Below are 17,600 nucleotides of genomic sequence, written 5' to 3' on the forward strand. Positions count from 1 at the left end.
GTTAGAGGGAGATATGGAGATGAGGGGTGACTTGGATAGTGAGCGAGATTTGGTTTGGGAGAGTGGGGAATTTGAGATGAGCTGGTTGGTGGTGCGAGGGGGGTATAGAGAGTGAAAAAGGAGACGAGGTTGAGGGCTTGGGTGGCTAAAAGCAAAACAAGGAAAAATAAACTAAAGAAATTATTATCTTAAATAGTAGCAATAAGTACCAGGGGTAAGTAGAATCTTGAGAAAATTTAAATTCCTTACTAGAAGAGAACAAATTGTATAAGAAGTTGTCGCATGCAGAGCTTTACTTTTGTTCTTCTTCTTAAGATCATTTTTTATTTAACTGTTTTAATTAGAATTTGTATCTCAAAATCATAGCACATGTTGGTTCTTTTACTAGGAGGAATGCTTGCAGACGCTGCAGAACCGCATAGATATTGCCTATGATAATTCAATCCCTGAGCACCAGGTTTGTTATCTACACAACGTTTTTTGTCCTTCTATAAGATGTAAAAAAATGTAGGGAGATTGTGTGTGTCTTGTGGAGAGAGAATTTGAGACTATTTTGTTTAGTTTTTCTCCCTTTATGATGATTTGGAATCTTAATAGGAGGCTCTAAGGGCTCTATGGAATGTGGCATTCCCAGAGGAAGAACTTCGTGGTTTGATATCTGAGCAGTGGAAGGAAATGGGCTGGCAAGGAAAGGATCCATCAACAGATTTTAGGTAATCAGATTTACGTCGTTGCTTCATACTTGACATGAATAGCTCTTATAATTTATTACCAACGTTATTGCTGTGTTAACTCTTATTAATTGGGTTTTATCTCTAGGGGTGGTGGTTTTATTTCATTGGAGAACTTATTGTTCTTTGCCAGGAATTTCCCGGTATGAAACTTTTTTTTACCTTGCTTTAAACTTCTTTGAGCCTTGATTAAAAAAAAAAAAAAAAAAAAAGCNGATTTTGATAGAGGAACCCAGATTATTATTACTTCACGAGTGTATGCATGTGAATATTTTACAAAAAAGAAAAAAAAAGATATTAATGTGGTCGGTTTATGCATAAACAACGGATTTATGCTTCTAGTTGCTGTCTTTTAACACTAAAGTTTCTGGACATCATTACAGAAGTCGTTCCAGGATCTCCTTCGAAAGCAAGTAGGAGATCGGTCTTTATGGGAATACCCATTTGCTGTAGCTGGGGTGAACATCACATTCATGCTTATTCAAATGCTTGATCTTGAAGCAGGTTTGCTATCTATATTAATCAATCTATTCAACGGAAAACTAGTGTTCTTTTATTCAGAAATCTAGGGTCCTAACTTGTGGAAATGCCATGAAATGATATTTTCAGTCAAGCCACGGACACTTGTGGGAGCAACATTCTTGAAGTTTCTTGCAGGTATGTGCAACCACCTTATTGAATGTATGAAATATTTTATGAAAATCATGCTTATTAAGTGAGTTATTTTCCTGCTTGTGATTTCTGCGTTACAAATATACTTTACGATTGGGTATAGGAAATCTTCTTAGATGATTTCAATCATGTAGAATTTTACATGTGGAACAAGCATCTCTCTTCTTTTCTTTTCTATTCTTTTTTTTCTTTTTTTAATTTTTATATTTGCTAATCCAAGTTTTGCCCTTTTCCTGACAGAAAACGATTCGGCATTTGACCTCCTTTATTGTATCACGTTCAAACTAATGGATCGTGAATGGCTTGCCATGCATGCATCATATATGGACTTCAATGTATGTAGTCTCAACTCAATTTTTTCTTGAAATTGTCAAATTTATTGACTTAACATCTAAACTGGCTATACTGTTTTATATGCACTCACTAGTCATACCGAGCTATGAAAATACATTGAATCAAGATCCTTTCGAACTTTGGGTTAAGACTCTTCGAATCAAATTAAGACCTGTCTTAATGCATTCAACTTTGCCACTCCTTTCCATATAAATGTTGGGCATTGTGATCCGTGTAAACATACTGTTAGGCCACCATTTATAGCATTTTATCAAAGGGCAAGAAAGACAATTTAGCCTCGACCAGTTAGTTATTGGTCAGTTATGTGGGAGTGAGTGTCAGGTGTGCAAGGGGATAGCTGCTGTGTAAGGGTTATTGAGTGCATTTTGGTTTTAGTTAGTGGTATTTAGCTTTGCATTCGATTGTTTTTCATTTTTAGTCTTTTGGTTAATTGTCTAAAAGAGGATATGGAACTTGTATTGATCTTTGATTTCCAATTGATAGTTCCCCTAATCTTACAAATTGGTATCAAAGCAACTCGCCCAAGGGAGATTTGGAAAGATGAATCAAAAGAGGATTGAAGAAAAAGGATTGGAGTAGATAAGGAAATAGTGGAATTAAAATTAGAAATCATATTCAAGGGAAGGTGATGGGGTTTCCTGCAATCGAGGAGTCTTTGACGACACTCATGGCCCCTGCGCAAGCATGACATGCACAAATCGAGAAATGGTCCAAAATTTTTAAAGAGGACAATATCGGCCCGTGATGAGCTTGGGCTATTACAAATGGTATCAGAGCCAGACATCAGACGGTGTGCTAGCGAGGACGTTGGGCTCCCAAGGGGGGTCGGAGAGGGGAACAAAACATTGGAAACCTCTTCCTAGTAGACGCATATTAAAACCTTGAGGGGAAGTCCAGGAGAGAAAATCCAAAGAGGACAATATCGGCGAGTGGTGGACTTAGACTAGAGTTGTGGAAAGCTTGAGGAAAGAATTTTCCAATGGCTGGATTAAGTTCAATAAGGTCGAAATGCCTGTGTTAGGAGGAAAGGTCCTAGTCACTGGCTCGTTTGAGCAGACAGGTTTTTCATTCTAGGCTTAAGTAGTCTGAGAGGGAAGGAAAGGAACTTATATTACCTTGGGGCAAACTTATACTTACACACAATTCAATGTTAAATTTTAAATTTAGGCCGGCTAATGTCTAAATTTGAGCATACCTTAGATGGTCAAGATATTATATTTGTCCTAAATCTCAATATTTCAGTTTTTACTCTTACAACGAATGACGTTTCATGATTTTCCTCTTTTGTAGACTGTAATGAAAGCGACACGACGACAATTGGAAAAAGAGCTACTAATGGAGGATATTTCAAGGCTCGAAGAACTACCTTCATACGACCTTCTCGATCAATAGTTCGTTTACCAACCAAACACCTCATTTTCTAATGGAAAATAGCTTGTGGTATCGTCTTCAATAGCTTTTAACTAGATAGAGGTTTTTTTCTTTTGTACATGATTATTCTCCGATCTTCCCATTGTCAAGCGGCTTGCTCTTTTGACCAAGTAGTGTACACCATCCATTCCACTTCTTTTTTTTTTCCTTCTTTGTTGTGGTTTACTTTTTCTCTTTGTTTCTTCTCAGAATTTTCGGTTGAGACTTATTTTACAAATAAGTTTGATGAATGAGCTGTTAATTTCTTACACTTCATGCGACTTGTGATTGTGAACCTACAGCATAATGATCTTTTGTTTTGTTATGGGATCTAAACTATATGAGATTTAATGTCGTTCTTCGATTATTATTATTATGGTTGATCTTACGAACTTCGAAATGTCGAGAAAATCGACAAAAGCCTAACTTCGCATTAGAGTTTTATGAACTTTGGATTGAGGATTTTAGGAGGAGTTGGAAAGAAAACCAATGGGCAAAATAGTGAATGATTTACGTTGATAGATTCTGTCTCTAATTGGAAAAGAATCATGAGCCTATTTTAGACGTATGGCATTTTCAATGTCAGTACAGGACATTAGTGGGCCCATGGATAGCCAAGGCTCAAGCCCAATAATGAAGTAGTAGGAAAGGAATTTTGTTTGGAGCATAAGGGCTAGAGCCATGTGAGCCTAGCTGCCATTTGACTTTAACCTCAACTTGTGAGCCCACCTAAAGCAGCAGCCTGGTGATCAGTCACCTTGTTTAATTTTCAAGAAATTGAAGGGCCTCCATAGCAAAAAGAAAAAAGAAAAAATAAATAAAAAAACGTGTGGATAATGTATTAAATAAGATCCAAAAAATGAATGAAATTTCCTCACTTTTTTTTCTTTTGTTCGGGGGTTCATATTTAAAAATTTGCAAACGGCTGATATCGACATCAGATTTTATAAACATAGAAAGATCGTAAAAAAATTTATACATTGCTTGTATCGAAATGATAGGATCCAAGGGGAATAGTTTGTATCTCAAAGATTGATAAAAGGGAATGTGTCTAGCACGAGGTCTGAAGAGAATGAACTTGCTCAAAGAAACCCGATTTAATAATGTTAGTTTAGAGATGTTATAAATGACAATTATAAAATGTTTTTTTTTTTCTTATTAGTCTATGTCTTGTTCTTAGTGGTCACATGTGATAGTGATAAGGTACAAGATTCATGTTACTTTGTCTATTAAAGTTTTTAGGTTCTTACGATTGTTATAAACTTAGTACATGTTCATGTGATGTTCTGGGTAAAGAGGAGCATTGTTTGTGAACATGATTTAGTCATTGTTCGTGATCTAAATGCATAATTCAATGGATAAAATAATTAGTTACCAAATAATGAAAATTTTATAAATAAAATAAAAAAAAATAGTTCAAACTACTCTTTTAGTCCAATTCCTAAAGTGTTAATTAATGGTTAGGTAATCACTTCTTGTTGAACTAAGATTTCAACCACATGCTCGATTTCTGTGGTTAATTATTTACTAATTCCATATTAAGAAACTAAGTTTTGATTTTGGCCGCATATAAATGATCAATGGTTTTTACGACTTGGATCATAGGCTTACAAACTAATTTGTAGATTAGAATATGAAGCAAGATAATTCTAATTCCGGTCATATCACGAGTTGTGCGTATATCTAACCTCGTATAGGAGCTACAACTGAAAGAATACATTAAAATTACATTGTTTTTTTTTTTCTTTTACCTGTTTTCGAGGCGGTGCTAGTCAATTTGTACATCTCGGAAAGAGGGGCCACTCTCCCAAGGTCCTCAACGACAAGCTCGTCTTCCGTTACGTATGAATCACACATGTGAAGTCCATTAAACGATAAGTTAACACCAATTATATAGGGAGAGAAAGTAATTAGAATTGGTTTGTTGTTATATGCTTAGAATAATATATATAGTAAGATGTGAAGAAATATTAAAAGAAGAGAAAAAAAAACATGAAGACAGTGATGTGGCAGAGACAGGTTGGGATATAAATAGTGTCAAGTTGAGGAAGACATAACCATATAGCTTTGGATACTCTATTCATATCATATTCTTTTTTCTTCAATTACATTACTTTAATTATTATTTATATTTTATTATTATTATTTAAAAAAAAAAAACTTAAGAGCCTTCTCGACCATCCAAATTCACCATCTGATGAACCCTGACATTTTCGGGCAACATGGTTACGTTACCTACTTCTCGGGTATGGTTACTGCTTGTTTAAGGCCTTGGCATGTCTGCATAAGCAGGTGAGTTGTTGCTATAAGTAAGCGGTGCATGAATGGAAATGCAATTCAAATTTTTATAGGGCATCTGTCTAACCAGTTTTTCTTTAACAATATATCCAGATTTGGCACCTGATGATCGTGACATTCTTGGGCAACAATGACCATGTTACCTACTCCTTGCTTCTTAAGAATGAAAACTATCCCTACAAACCGACGACATATCCAGATTCGGCACCTGATGACCCCGAAATTCTCGGGCAACAATGATCATGTTACCTACTCCTTGCTTCTTAAGAGTGAAAACTATCCCTACAAACTAACGATATATCCAGATTTGACACTTGATGATCCCGACATTCTTGGGCAATAATGACCATGTTACCTACTCCTCGCTTCTTAAGAGTGAAAACTATCCCTACAAACCGACGATATATCCAGATTCGACACCTGATGACCCCGAAATTCTCGGGCAACAATGATCATGTTACCTACTCCTCGCTTCTTAAGAGTGAAAACTATCCCTACAAACCGACGATATATCCAGATTCGGCACCTAATGACCCTGACATTCTCGGGCAACAATGACCATGTTACCTACTCGCTTCTTAAGAGTGAAAACTATCCCTACAAACCAACACGAGTTCTTCGAACATACTTAATTCTCACTCACATGCATCTTAGTCACCCAACATAGAATTACTCCAAGCGTGAATCACGCGTTTAACCATAGGGTTCTTATGATTGAGCCACCGAAAAAAAAGATCCAGTAACTTTCATTTCCTTTTAAGTCTTTCTTAGTCATCATATTTTCAAGATCGCTCTCATTCGGATACAGTCTCGGGTCATTCACGTACCCTTCATTTACTCGGTGTCACAATTAAACTCATAAATTTTACAAAACAACAACGTATAACAAAAATGTCAATTAATCTCTTATATTGATATCAAATCTATAGACATTTAAAATTATATCGACTCTAAAAGCAACATCGTCTAATAAAATCAACAAGTAATTAATGAATAAGACAAGGTCAAAATATAAACTATGGTAATATTATTATTATTATTATTATTATTATTATTATTATTATTATTATTATTATTATTATGATAATTATTACGTAGAGTATCCACATGGGAAACAAAGCAGCTGCTGAACTGTAATCTACCTTATATATGCACTATTATACCCTACCCCACAAATAAATATTCCACGTCATTTCCCCATAAAAATAAAAATAAAAAAAATCAACCAAAATTAATTTTAATTAATTAAATAAATAAATAAAAGGCCAAGCACAACTCACCATTCGCTCTCTCACTCTATTTTCTACAATGAACACAAACTCCCACCATTCTCAACCCACCACCACCTCCTCCGCCTCTTCTTCCGCCTCTTCCTCCGGCGAGAACCGCCGAAAGAGGCCGAGGGGCACGACGACGACGAGCAACATAGAGAGCGAGAGCGAATCGAGCCACTCGACGAGGAAGTACAGAGGGGTTCGTCGAAGAGCATGGGGAAAATGGGTGTCCGAAATAAGGGAGCCAAGGAAGAAATCAAGGATATGGCTTGGCACATACTCGACGGCCGAGATGGCGGCACGAGCTCACGACGCGGCGGCTCTTGCCATCAAAGGCTGTGGTGCATTCCTCAACTTCCCTGAACTTAAACACCAACTCCCCCGCCCTGCCTCCCTCTCCGCCAAGGACATCCAGGCCGCCGCCGCAGACGCAGCCACCCTGAAACCACCAATGGCGGAGGAGGAGGAGGAGGAGGAGGAGGAAGAGACGTGGTTTGATTTGCCGGATCTTGTGGTCGGAGGGAGTGATGGGCTGCTGCTGGCCCGCTATGATTCGCCGTGGCAGTTCGGTGGAGATCAACAAACTTCATGGCATTGGGACTCTTATTCTCATACTATTCTTCCTCCTTGACTATTATTCTTAGGGTTTTTTTTTTTTTTTTTTTTTTTTTTTTTTTTTTTTTTTTTTTTTTTTTTTTTTTTTTTTTTTTTTNTGGAAATTTCTTTGTTTTTTCTTTTTCTTTTTTGGGTTTTTTTTTTAATTATTATTTTTATATATAAAGTTGGTGAGAAATAAGAAAAACAAGTATACTTTATTTATTTATTTATATAATCTATCAAAATCTTCCCCGAATAAATTAGGTATATTTTTTTATTAATAAATGGGTTTCGCTTAGAGCTTACGACTCTCCACACAATTGTATGATATTGTTCACTTTGAGCATAAGCTCTCATGGTTTTGCTTTGTGATTCCCCAAAAGGTCTCGCACCAATGGAGAGAGTATTCTTTGATTATAAACCCATGATCATTCTCTTGAGCAGACGTGGAACTTTCACCCAACAAAGTGGCCTTCTAGAAACTTATTTAAAAGATCATGCTAAAAGTGTGTGTAACATGATCAAACTATTTGGTGTTGAATTTCAAATTCAAGATTGAATCTTTGACTTTGGGACCAAAGTAATGTTTGACTTAACCAATGTTCCAAATTCTCGAGATTCAAACCTTTCAGATCTAACTAAAAAAAAATACATTACAAATAGGTAGCATTTAGTAAGAGTTTTATTTATTCATTTATTTTTATTTTTCGTAAGTCAAAATCATAAATCATACATGTAACCCAGTTTTTCAAGATCCAGATCAATCGGGATCGTTACTACATGTATACTAATGTGAATAAAAAACGAAAAAACATAAAATTTTATACCTAAAATATTTATTAAAGAAAAATCTAATTACAAACGACCAACCATTTTATACTCAAACAAAAAGGCGACTACTAACAAATAAAGCTCGAAAGATAATATTTTGTGACCCATCATATATGTTCATATCGTGTAGGGCATAACACGTCACAGTTAAATAATAAACTTAATTTTATGATATTTTTCGAGATCGAGTAAAATATTTAATTTGTTGACATAGATTGGAACAATAGAGTGAAAGGCAAGCATTACACATTAATATTCTTTTTTAACTTTTCCTTTATTTTCTCAACTTTCTTTCCTTTTCATTACTTTTCTTGTCTTTTCTTTTCTCTTCACAAAAATATTCCTCAAGAACAAATTAAATGCCCATCAATACACTAATCTAAATATAATAATGTCTTCATAAAACCTTTAATTAAAATGTATTATAGGTTTTTTTTTTTTTTTACCAATGAATTTATAGAGAGAATGATGATATATTGATTCGATGAACCAGACACGTTTTATAGCTGCCCAAGTTTTCGAGTTTGTCCACTTTGATCCATTATGTATCGTCATTGCTTTCAAGGTTTCATGGGAGAAGTTTCCACACTCTTATAACAAATCTTTCCAACCAATGTGGGATCTCACAACAACGTCCTCGCCGACACACCACGATGTCTGGTTCTGATACCATTTGTAACAGCGAATATATCATCGCTAGCAGATTTTGTTTGCTTTATCTTCTTACATATCTTCGTCAATCTCATGATTCCTATCGCTAGCAGATATTGTCTGTTTTGGCTCGTTATGTATCGTTGTCAACCTCACGGTTTCACAACACATCTTCATAAGGAATCTCTCCAACTAATATGAGATTTCACAATCTACCCCCATAGGGGGCTAACGTCCTGGCTGACACACCATCCGGTATCGGACTTTGATACCACTTGTAATAACTCAAGATCACCGTTGGCAGATATTGTCCACTTTAGTTCCTTATCCTCACGATTCCCACCTTTAGCAGATATTGTTCGCTTTGGCTTGTTATGTATCGTCATCAATCTTACGGTATTAAAACGTGTTTGCTAACGAGAGGTTTCCACACCCTCATAATAAATGTTTTGCTCCCCTCTCCAACCAATGTGAGATCTCACACGTTTAATCTAAAAATAAAAAACGACAATTTGTTCTATCATTAATACTTGTCCTAACGTGTAATGCCGTTGAAAATATTATAAAATTGAAAATTTTAAAAGAATTGGAGAAAGCTATTGTGGAATATTGTATTTCTTTTGTAACCCAACTTTTTCTTTTGTCCCCCATTTTCTATAAGATGGGACGATCCTCTAATTATATGTTGTGATTTTTAAAGGGAAAACAAATTAAAGGAGAAAAGTAAACGCATTACCATCTCAAATTCANTTATTTATTCATTTATTTTTATTTTTCGTAAGTCAAAATCATAAATCATACATGTAACCCAGTTTTTCAAGATCCAGATCAATCGGGATCGTTACTACATGTATACTAATGTGAATAAAAAACGAAAAAACATAAAATTTTATACCTAAAATATTTATTAAAGAAAAATCTAATTACAAACGACCAACCATTTTATACTCAAACAAAAAGGCGACTACTAACAAATAAAGCTCGAAAGATAATATTTTGTGACCCATNCAAAAAAGAAAAATGGTAAAATAAATGTGACAAAATAGAGTGAAAGGAAAAGTAAACACACAAACGAGTTGCATACTTGACCAATACGAGTCATTGTACGAGTTAAGGGTGTACATTAAACCTGACAAACAGACATCCTGAACCGACTTGACTCGAATTATCTTAGCGAAAAGAGGAGAGAGAGAAACAAAGGGAAGAGAGAGAGAAAGGAGAAAAATATATTTCATCTCTAGTGTTGGCCAAATAACGCCAAGTAAATGCTCTGATATCAAATGATAAGCACCAACAATTACTCTAAAGGTTCTTCTACGATCCTTGCAAAATTTCACAAATAAAGCTAACTTAACAAAGTAAAGATATTTCACCTCTAGAGCCGGCCAAAGAACGTCGACCAAATGCTCTGATACCAAATGATAAACATCAACAAGCATTTGAAACCTCTTGAATCTTCTTTACCCTACTTCTTGTAATCGATCCTTCTAATACATGCAAAGCATCAGTAGTTGAATTCATATCATTTCTCGTCTTAAGCTTTCATATTATCTAACAATTTCTAAATGGTTGTGGCAGTCAAAACCAACACAAGCTTAAAATCGGTGTCCTTGGAAAATTTGCAAGAGGTCACCCAAATATAATTGTTTTAAGCACAACATGCTTAATCTTAGACTTTCCATGATTGAGCCACCAAAATAAAAGATATACCTTGCTAATATAGGTAATAACTCTCAATTCTTTAGAGTCTTTCTTAGTCGTACACTTTATTAGTATAAGTAGTAACTCACAATTCTATTAAGTCTTTCTTCGTCATCCTATTCTCAGGATCACTCTCATTCTGATTTGATCTCAGTTCATTCATCTACCCTGATATGATCTCAGTTCATTCATCTACCCTGNACTCAAACAAAAAGGCGACTACTAACAAATAAAGCTCGAAAGATAATATTTTGTGACCCATCATATATGTTCATATCGTGTAGGGCATAACACGTCACAGTTAAATAATAAACTTAATTTTATGATATTTTTCGAGATCGAGTAAAATATTTAATTTGTTGACATAGATTGGAACAATAGAGTGAAAGGCAAGCATTACACATTAATATTCTTTTTTAACTTTTCCTTTATTTTCTCAACTTTCTTTCCTTTTCATTACTTTTCTTGTCTTTTCTTTTCTCTTCACAAAAATATTCCTCAAGAACAAATTAAATGCCCATCAATACACTAATCTAAATATAATAATGTCTTCATAAAACCTTTAATTAAAATGTATTATAGGTTTTTTTTTTTTTTTTACCAATGAATTTATAGAGAGAATGATGATATATTGATTCGATGAACCAGACACGTTTTATAGCTGCCCAAGTTTTCGAGTTTGTCCACTTTGATCCATTATGTATCGTCATTGCTTTCAAGGTTTCATGGGAGAAGTTTCCACACTCTTATAACAAATCTTTCCAACCAATGTGGGATCTCACAACAACGTCCTCGCCGACACACCACGATGTCTGGTTCTGATACCATTTGTAACAGCGAATATATCATCGCTAGCAGATTTTGTTTGCTTTATCTTCTTACATATCTTCGTCAATCTCATGATTCCTATCGCTAGCAGATATTGTCTGTTTTGGCTCGTTATGTATCGTTGTCAACCTCACGGTTTCACAACACATCTTCATAAGGAATCTCTCCAACTAATATGAGATTTCACAATCTACCCCCATAGGGGGCTAACGTCCTGGCTGACACACCATCCGGTATCGGACTTTGATACCACTTGTAATAACTCAAGATCACCGTTGGCAGATATTGTCCACTTTAGTTCCTTATCCTCACGATTCCCACCTTTAGCAGATATTGTTCGCTTTGGCTTGTTATGTATCGTCATCAATCTTACGGTATTAAAACGTGTTTGCTAACGAGAGGTTTCCACACCCTCATAATAAATGTTTTGCTCCCCTCTCCAACCAATGTGAGATCTCACACGTTTAATCTAAAAATAAAAAACGACAATTTGTTCTATCATTAATACTTGTCCTAACGTGTAATGCCGTTGAAAATATTATAAAATTGAAAATTTTAAAAGAATTGGAGAAAGCTATTGTGGAATATTGTATTTCTTTTGTAACCCAACTTTTTCTTTTGTCCCCCATTTTCTATAAGATGGGACGATCCTCTAATTATATGTTGTGATTTTTAAAGGGAAAACAAATTAAAGGAGAAAAGTAAACGCATTACCATCTCAAATTCAAAAAAGAAAAATGGTAAAATAAATGTGACAAAATAGAGTGAAAGGAAAAGTAAACACACAAACGAGTTGCATACTTGACCAATACGAGTCATTGTACGAGTTAAGGGTGTACATTAAACCTGACAAACAGACATCCTGAACCGACTTGACTCGAATTATCTTAGCGAAAAGAGGAGAGAGAGAAACAAAGGGAAGAGAGAGAGAAAGGAGAAAAATATATTTCATCTCTAGTGTTGGCCAAATAACGCCAAGTAAATGCTCTGATATCAAATGATAAGCACCAACAATTACTCTAAAGGTTCTTCTACGATCCTTGCAAAATTTCACAAATAAAGCTAACTTAACAAAGTAAAGATATTTCACCTCTAGAGCCGGCCAAAGAACGTCGACCAAATGCTCTGATACCAAATGATAAACATCAACAAGCATTTGAAACCTCTTGAATCTTCTTTACCCTACTTCTTGTAATCGATCCTTCTAATACATGCAAAGCATCAGTAGTTGAATTCATATCATTTCTCGTCTTAAGCTTTCATATTATCTAACAATTTCTAAATGGTTGTGGCAGTCAAAACCAACACAAGCTTAAAATCGGTGTCCTTGGAAAATTTGCAAGAGGTCACCCAAATATAATTGTTTTAAGCACAACATGCTTAATCTTAGACTTTCCATGATTGAGCCACCAAAATAAAAGATATACCTTGCTAATATAGGTAATAACTCTCAATTCTTTAGAGTCTTTCTTAGTCGTACACTTTATTAGTATAAGTAGTAACTCACAATTCTATTAAGTCTTTCTTCGTCATCCTATTCTCAGGATCACTCTCATTCTGATTTGATCTCAGTTCATTCATCTACCCTGATATGATCTCAGTTCATTCATCTACCCTGATATGATCTCAGTTCATTCATCTACCCGATTACTCACAAGCATGAAAGGAAGAGCAAGAAAATCATACCACGAACAGCAAGAAAATCGAATTCCCAGAAGCATGAAATGAAGAGCAACAAATGAAAAACAACTGCCCTTTGTTCAGTCCAACACATGTGGGAAGAAGCGCATGCTGTGAGGGCAGGAAAAAAAAAAAGTTGTCAAATAAATAATTTGATCTGACAAACAGTCTGTTGAAAACAAAAATACAAGACTTCCACAATTTACAGCTAAACAAATAGAACTTAAAAAGATCATTTTGATACAGGAGAGACTAGATTATTTAAGTCAATTTCCTGCCCCAGATCAAAAACACAGTTTCACTTAGCCCCTAAGGTTGGGAACTGCCCAGGGTCCTCGATGGATGGGGTTGCAACATTGATTGTCGAGTTGCCACTGTATCCTCCTCCTCCTCCTCCCCTTGAACCTCGGCCACGGCCCCTTCCCCGGCCACCAGGGGCATAGTGTCGCTCCCCTTCCGCAGGCTTCAAGAACTCATTAATGCTCAAAGACTAAAAGCACCAAATAGAATAAATATCAGTAATTTAAACCTTTTACAAGGTCTATTTCCAATTTGCATAGACCCATTTCCTACAACTACCAAAATGTATAATGTACAATTAACACAGAAATATATTCCAAAGACGTGGAGAAAACATTTCAGAGTTGTGAAGGGAAAAGCAGAATTTGGTGTTTTTTCTGTAGACGTTCGTAAATGGCCAAAAGAATGTTCCAGCGAAAGTAAAATAAATCACCTCTACTCTAAAGGGACCAATTAGAAGTTAGAACCACAGCCTTGTGCATACTATATTTGTTAGAAATATAGAGTAATCAAACTAAAGATTGATTGATTTCAATATAAAGTTGGTATATTTCCCTGATGAAGATGAAATTGTAAAAGACAAAAAAAAAAAAAAAAAAANTATAACGTACTTATTTTCCTCTGATAATTGTTCTCTAAAATTATGAAAAGCAAAGTTATATTCGAGTTCCCCTATCACACGATCATAGCTCAAGAGTTATGTCGTGTGTAACTCCTAGTCAATACAAATCTCCACCCATAATGTTCTAAAATAAAGTAAGTTAGTTGAATTAGATTCAATTAATTACTACTAAATGTAATAAAGATCCAATAAAGAGCATCCTAGTAAAGCATTTTGACAGATAGATCCAGTAAAGAGCAACCTAGTAAAGAACATCTAATTACTAAATCTACTTATTTTTTAGTGTTAGATAGATCCAACAAAGAGCATCCTAGTAAAAAAAAAAAAATTCATAGCTGAACATCAACGTCAAATTGTGAGGTTAGCCTATGATGAACACAAGGCATACTCCCCTACGCATGCACTTTTGAGATGTAAACGGGCTTACGTCCAACTGCGAAATTGACATCACAGAAAAATTTAAATAGTACTGTTGGCTGGAGATGGGTTTGTGTTTAATGGGAAGAGTGCTGAAAAGACAAATATAATTGTCACAATCTGGCACCTTTTTTTACAAGAAAAAAGACTCAAACTTTATGCCTAAAAAGTAAAAGATCCAAAAGACAGCCATAATTTTGTCCTCAGTTTTGTCCTCGCTAGAAGAAGTGTTTGTGGTGAAGACAAACAACAAAGCTAAAATGTCAGTTCTCACTATCTCCTTTTTAAACTTTCCTTTCCTTGTTCACTGTTTTATGTACCTCTTTTTCTTTGTTTATTGTTTAAATCATCTAAACATGTTTAGAAGAAAAACAGGCTTGTAGGTTCTAGAGTAGCGTTATTTTTCCATCTACTGGGGACAAGGCAAAATTTTTTGTTTGCCATCTTTATTTCTCCGTTTCAAGGATGCCCTTCGATTATTAACTCATGAAAACTAAGGTATAGTGATGGACAGCTGAGATTTTCCCTTTTTCTTGTAATATATTTCTTTGCATAGGACTTCTTATATAATATTGTTATTATATAACTTCAATATTATCAAGTTCAAAATGAAACTTGCATCTCAACTCACTTCAAAACTTGCAACTTACCTCCCTATGAAACATTTAATGGCCTATGATTTTTAGGACTGCCCTATGATTTTTAAGATTTTGCCGTACATTTAACTGGAGTAACATTTAATGGCCAAGAAATCTTCTAAGATGAGGTAGCAATACCTTCTTTGTTCTCTCCTCTTTCTCGGCAATTTCTTTTCGCTTATCCTTCTCAGATCCCTACAAGTGGAATAACAAACGAAGATGATACAGCCAAGTCCAACTTTGTAGAACCAAGAAGACAAGGTTCATCAGATCTACAGATAATAAACTTCAAAAGAGCACCAAGTAGGAGTACCAATTTAATAAATATGTCGTTGTTCTCCTTCTTGCATGAAAGTTGTTGCATGGATGCAAATTCTTTAGGATCTACCTTCCTTTCCTCAGTTTTTAGTGTCAGAAGAGCCTTCCTTTTCTCCTCAAGCAACTTTTCATACTCCTCCAGAGTCATTTCCTGCATCAGGAAAAAAGCATAAATTAGATTCAAAATCAAGTCATACATTACAACAGAGTTCAGAATCCAAGCCTACCAAGATCATTTGCAACTCTTACATGTATCAATTTTATGAAACTAAAAGTAAAGTAATAAAGCCTATTCAATTTGATATGCAAGCAAAAATACAAGTGTCTCTTCAATCACAAGAAAATAAAGGACAAATGAAATAGTAGGGTCAAATTCAAGGGAAACGTACTAAAAAACTGAACATACTAACCTTGTCTTCTGGTTCTGTTTCCTCTGGTTCTTTAGCAGAGTTCTCTGGGTTGACACCTCCGGTATCATCCTCTTGAAGAGGCTTCTCATCACCCATGTTCTTTTCCGTTTCATTAACAGCTTCCTCAGCAGCCCTAGACATAAGACAATAAGCTTAAGGTACAACTCGTTGTCGAGGAGAGAAAAGTAACCCCATTAACATACACGAGATAATAAGATAAGCATAAGAATCCAACCCCCCCTCCCAAGGTATACACATGTACTTACTCAGCAAATTCTTCAGTTGGCCTTCCCCAATTACCACGACCAGATCCTTCACGTTTAAATTCATTTCTAGGCATAGAATCCGGACGAAAGCATCAAAAAAGTGTAGAATCTACAGCAGGGGTGTGTAAAATTAACTTTTAAAGAACAGACTCTTACCCATGGCCAGTTCCACTGTGGCGCTCGAATACTCTACGAGGGCGTTCCCCATCAGTAGCCTCTCCATTATTGAAACCACCACGACGGCCACCACGGCCACGAGGCCCAGCATATCCACGCCTTTCAGTTGTCTTTCCCGTCTCTCCATCTTCAGCTGCACTGCTGCTCTCATTATTGAAAGAGCCACGATTGAAGCCAGCGCCTTCACGGCCTCGCCCATAACCACGTCCTCCACCTCGTCCACTGCCACGACCTCCACGACTGCTTTCATTCCTTGCTTCTCTTACTACTCATAGTAAGAAAAATACTATCTCAATCACTATGTATAATTCATACCAATGGAAACTCACAAGCAGTTCATAGATAGAAAAGTAGTACGTTGATAAATTTTTAATCCAACAGGATGAATAAACCGCAAAAATAGCCCAAAATTAGTAACTAATCACAAGTTGTTCAACTTGCAAATCAATCACCCAAAAGCATTGGAAAAAAAAGATCTATATTCGAAATTAAACCAGAAATTTAGAAACGAAGCATCTCACCAGCCTGTGCAGGAGGTAGAGGCTTTGAAGGAAGACTAGCAGCCTTGTTCTGCTGAGCACCCAAAGCCGCCGGTTTGGTCTGTGCAGGACCTTTCTTAGGCGGCGGCGCCGCCACCACCTTCTTAGCCGCAATTAGCTGCGACGGGTCCTCGGCGTCATCGTCTCCCAACAAATCAAATGGATTAACGGTCGCCATTTCCAAACTAAATCGAAACCAAATACCCCAAAACAAAAAAACAAAAAAAAGTCTCAAAAACAGGGAATTCCACTCGAACAAAGGCGACCAGAAGACCCTATCTTAATAAGAGCGCGCCATGAATCAAAGAAACGTAAGAACAAGGGATCTGTAGAAAAGCAAGAGAATTGGATAGAGGAAAAGGAAAAACCCTAGCCGCAAAAAAAGAGTAACCGATTGACCTAAATTCTTCCATTTATTCGCGTCATTCGAACTTATTTGGTAATTTTACAAATTTACTCCTGCCATTTTGACAGCGAGAATCATTCTTTTGTCTTGGCATAAATTTGTTGATGTCTATAGATATTGTTTTAATCTTGGCAAAAATAATAATTAAAAAAAAAAAAGAAATCAAATTATAATTATTAATATTACATTCATATTTAGTTAATATTTTTTATGATGATCTTGTATATCAATATTAGATCCATAAATATATGAAAAATATATGAAAATGCAATGCTACATTAATCACAATAAAACAAAAACATTCTTCATTTTCCCTCTTAGAACAAGAACGAGATAAATTTATCCTAAATAACTCGCTCATTCTCTAGTGTGAGATATCATCGATTAGAGAGGAAAACGACCGAAACATTTCAAGAAGCGTATTAAAACCTTAAGAGAAAGCCAAACAAAGAAAGCCCAAAATAGACAACAAGGGAAGGA

The 17,600-nt window shown here is 35.6% G+C and overlaps 3 protein-coding genes and 1 long non-coding RNA gene across 5 annotated transcripts in view; 2 read left to right on the plus strand and 2 right to left on the minus strand.

Annotated features, from left to right (window-relative positions):
- Positions 1-3,441, plus strand: part of LOC111779379 (ELMO domain-containing protein A-like) — a 6,393-nt gene extending 2,952 nt beyond the window's left edge. For both annotated transcript variants that reach the window (XM_023659541.1, XM_023659542.1), the window contains 7 exons: positions 389-457; positions 598-713; positions 820-874; positions 1,115-1,235; positions 1,341-1,388; positions 1,644-1,738; positions 3,048-3,441. In XM_023659541.1, the coding sequence (XP_023515309.1) occupies positions 389-457; positions 598-713; positions 820-874; positions 1,115-1,235; positions 1,341-1,388; positions 1,644-1,738; positions 3,048-3,149 (606 nt within the window). In that variant the 3' untranslated portion in view covers positions 3,150-3,441. The remainder of the gene's footprint in view (positions 1-388; positions 458-597; positions 714-819; positions 875-1,114; positions 1,236-1,340; positions 1,389-1,643; positions 1,739-3,047) is intronic.
- Positions 3,442-6,773: 3,332 nt separating this feature from the next.
- LOC111779266 (ethylene-responsive transcription factor ERF039-like) lies at positions 6,774-7,373 on the plus strand. The gene has a single exon (XM_023659384.1). It carries the CDS (start codon positions 6,774-6,776, stop codon positions 7,368-7,370), a length of 597 nt encoding a protein of 198 aa, XP_023515152.1. The 3' UTR covers positions 7,371-7,373.
- Positions 7,374-10,047: 2,674 nt separating this feature from the next.
- On the minus strand, positions 10,048-10,708 carry LOC111778670. Its single transcript, XR_002812593.1, has 2 exons — positions 10,609-10,708; positions 10,048-10,305 (listed from the first exon to the last, which is right to left on the minus strand). It is a non-coding gene; the product is annotated as an uncharacterized LOC111778670 (long non-coding RNA).
- A 2,322-nt stretch (positions 10,709-13,030) lies between these two features.
- Positions 13,031-17,107, minus strand: LOC111778668 (RGG repeats nuclear RNA binding protein A-like). Its single transcript, XM_023658626.1, has 7 exons — positions 16,697-17,107; positions 16,155-16,440; positions 15,999-16,064; positions 15,733-15,865; positions 15,318-15,473; positions 15,143-15,199; positions 13,031-13,517 (listed from the first exon to the last, which is right to left on the minus strand). The coding sequence occupies exons 1-7, from the start codon at positions 16,890-16,892 to the stop codon at positions 13,326-13,328; spliced, it is 1,086 nt and encodes a 361-aa protein (XP_023514394.1). The 5' UTR covers positions 16,893-17,107; the 3' UTR covers positions 13,031-13,325.
- Positions 17,108-17,600: the final 493 nt, after the last annotated feature.

This window comes from Cucurbita pepo, chromosome LG17 (assembly GCF_002806865.2).
Source record: "Cucurbita pepo subsp. pepo cultivar mu-cu-16 chromosome LG17, ASM280686v2, whole genome shotgun sequence".
NCBI lineage: Eukaryota > Viridiplantae > Streptophyta > Magnoliopsida > Cucurbitales > Cucurbitaceae > Cucurbita > Cucurbita pepo.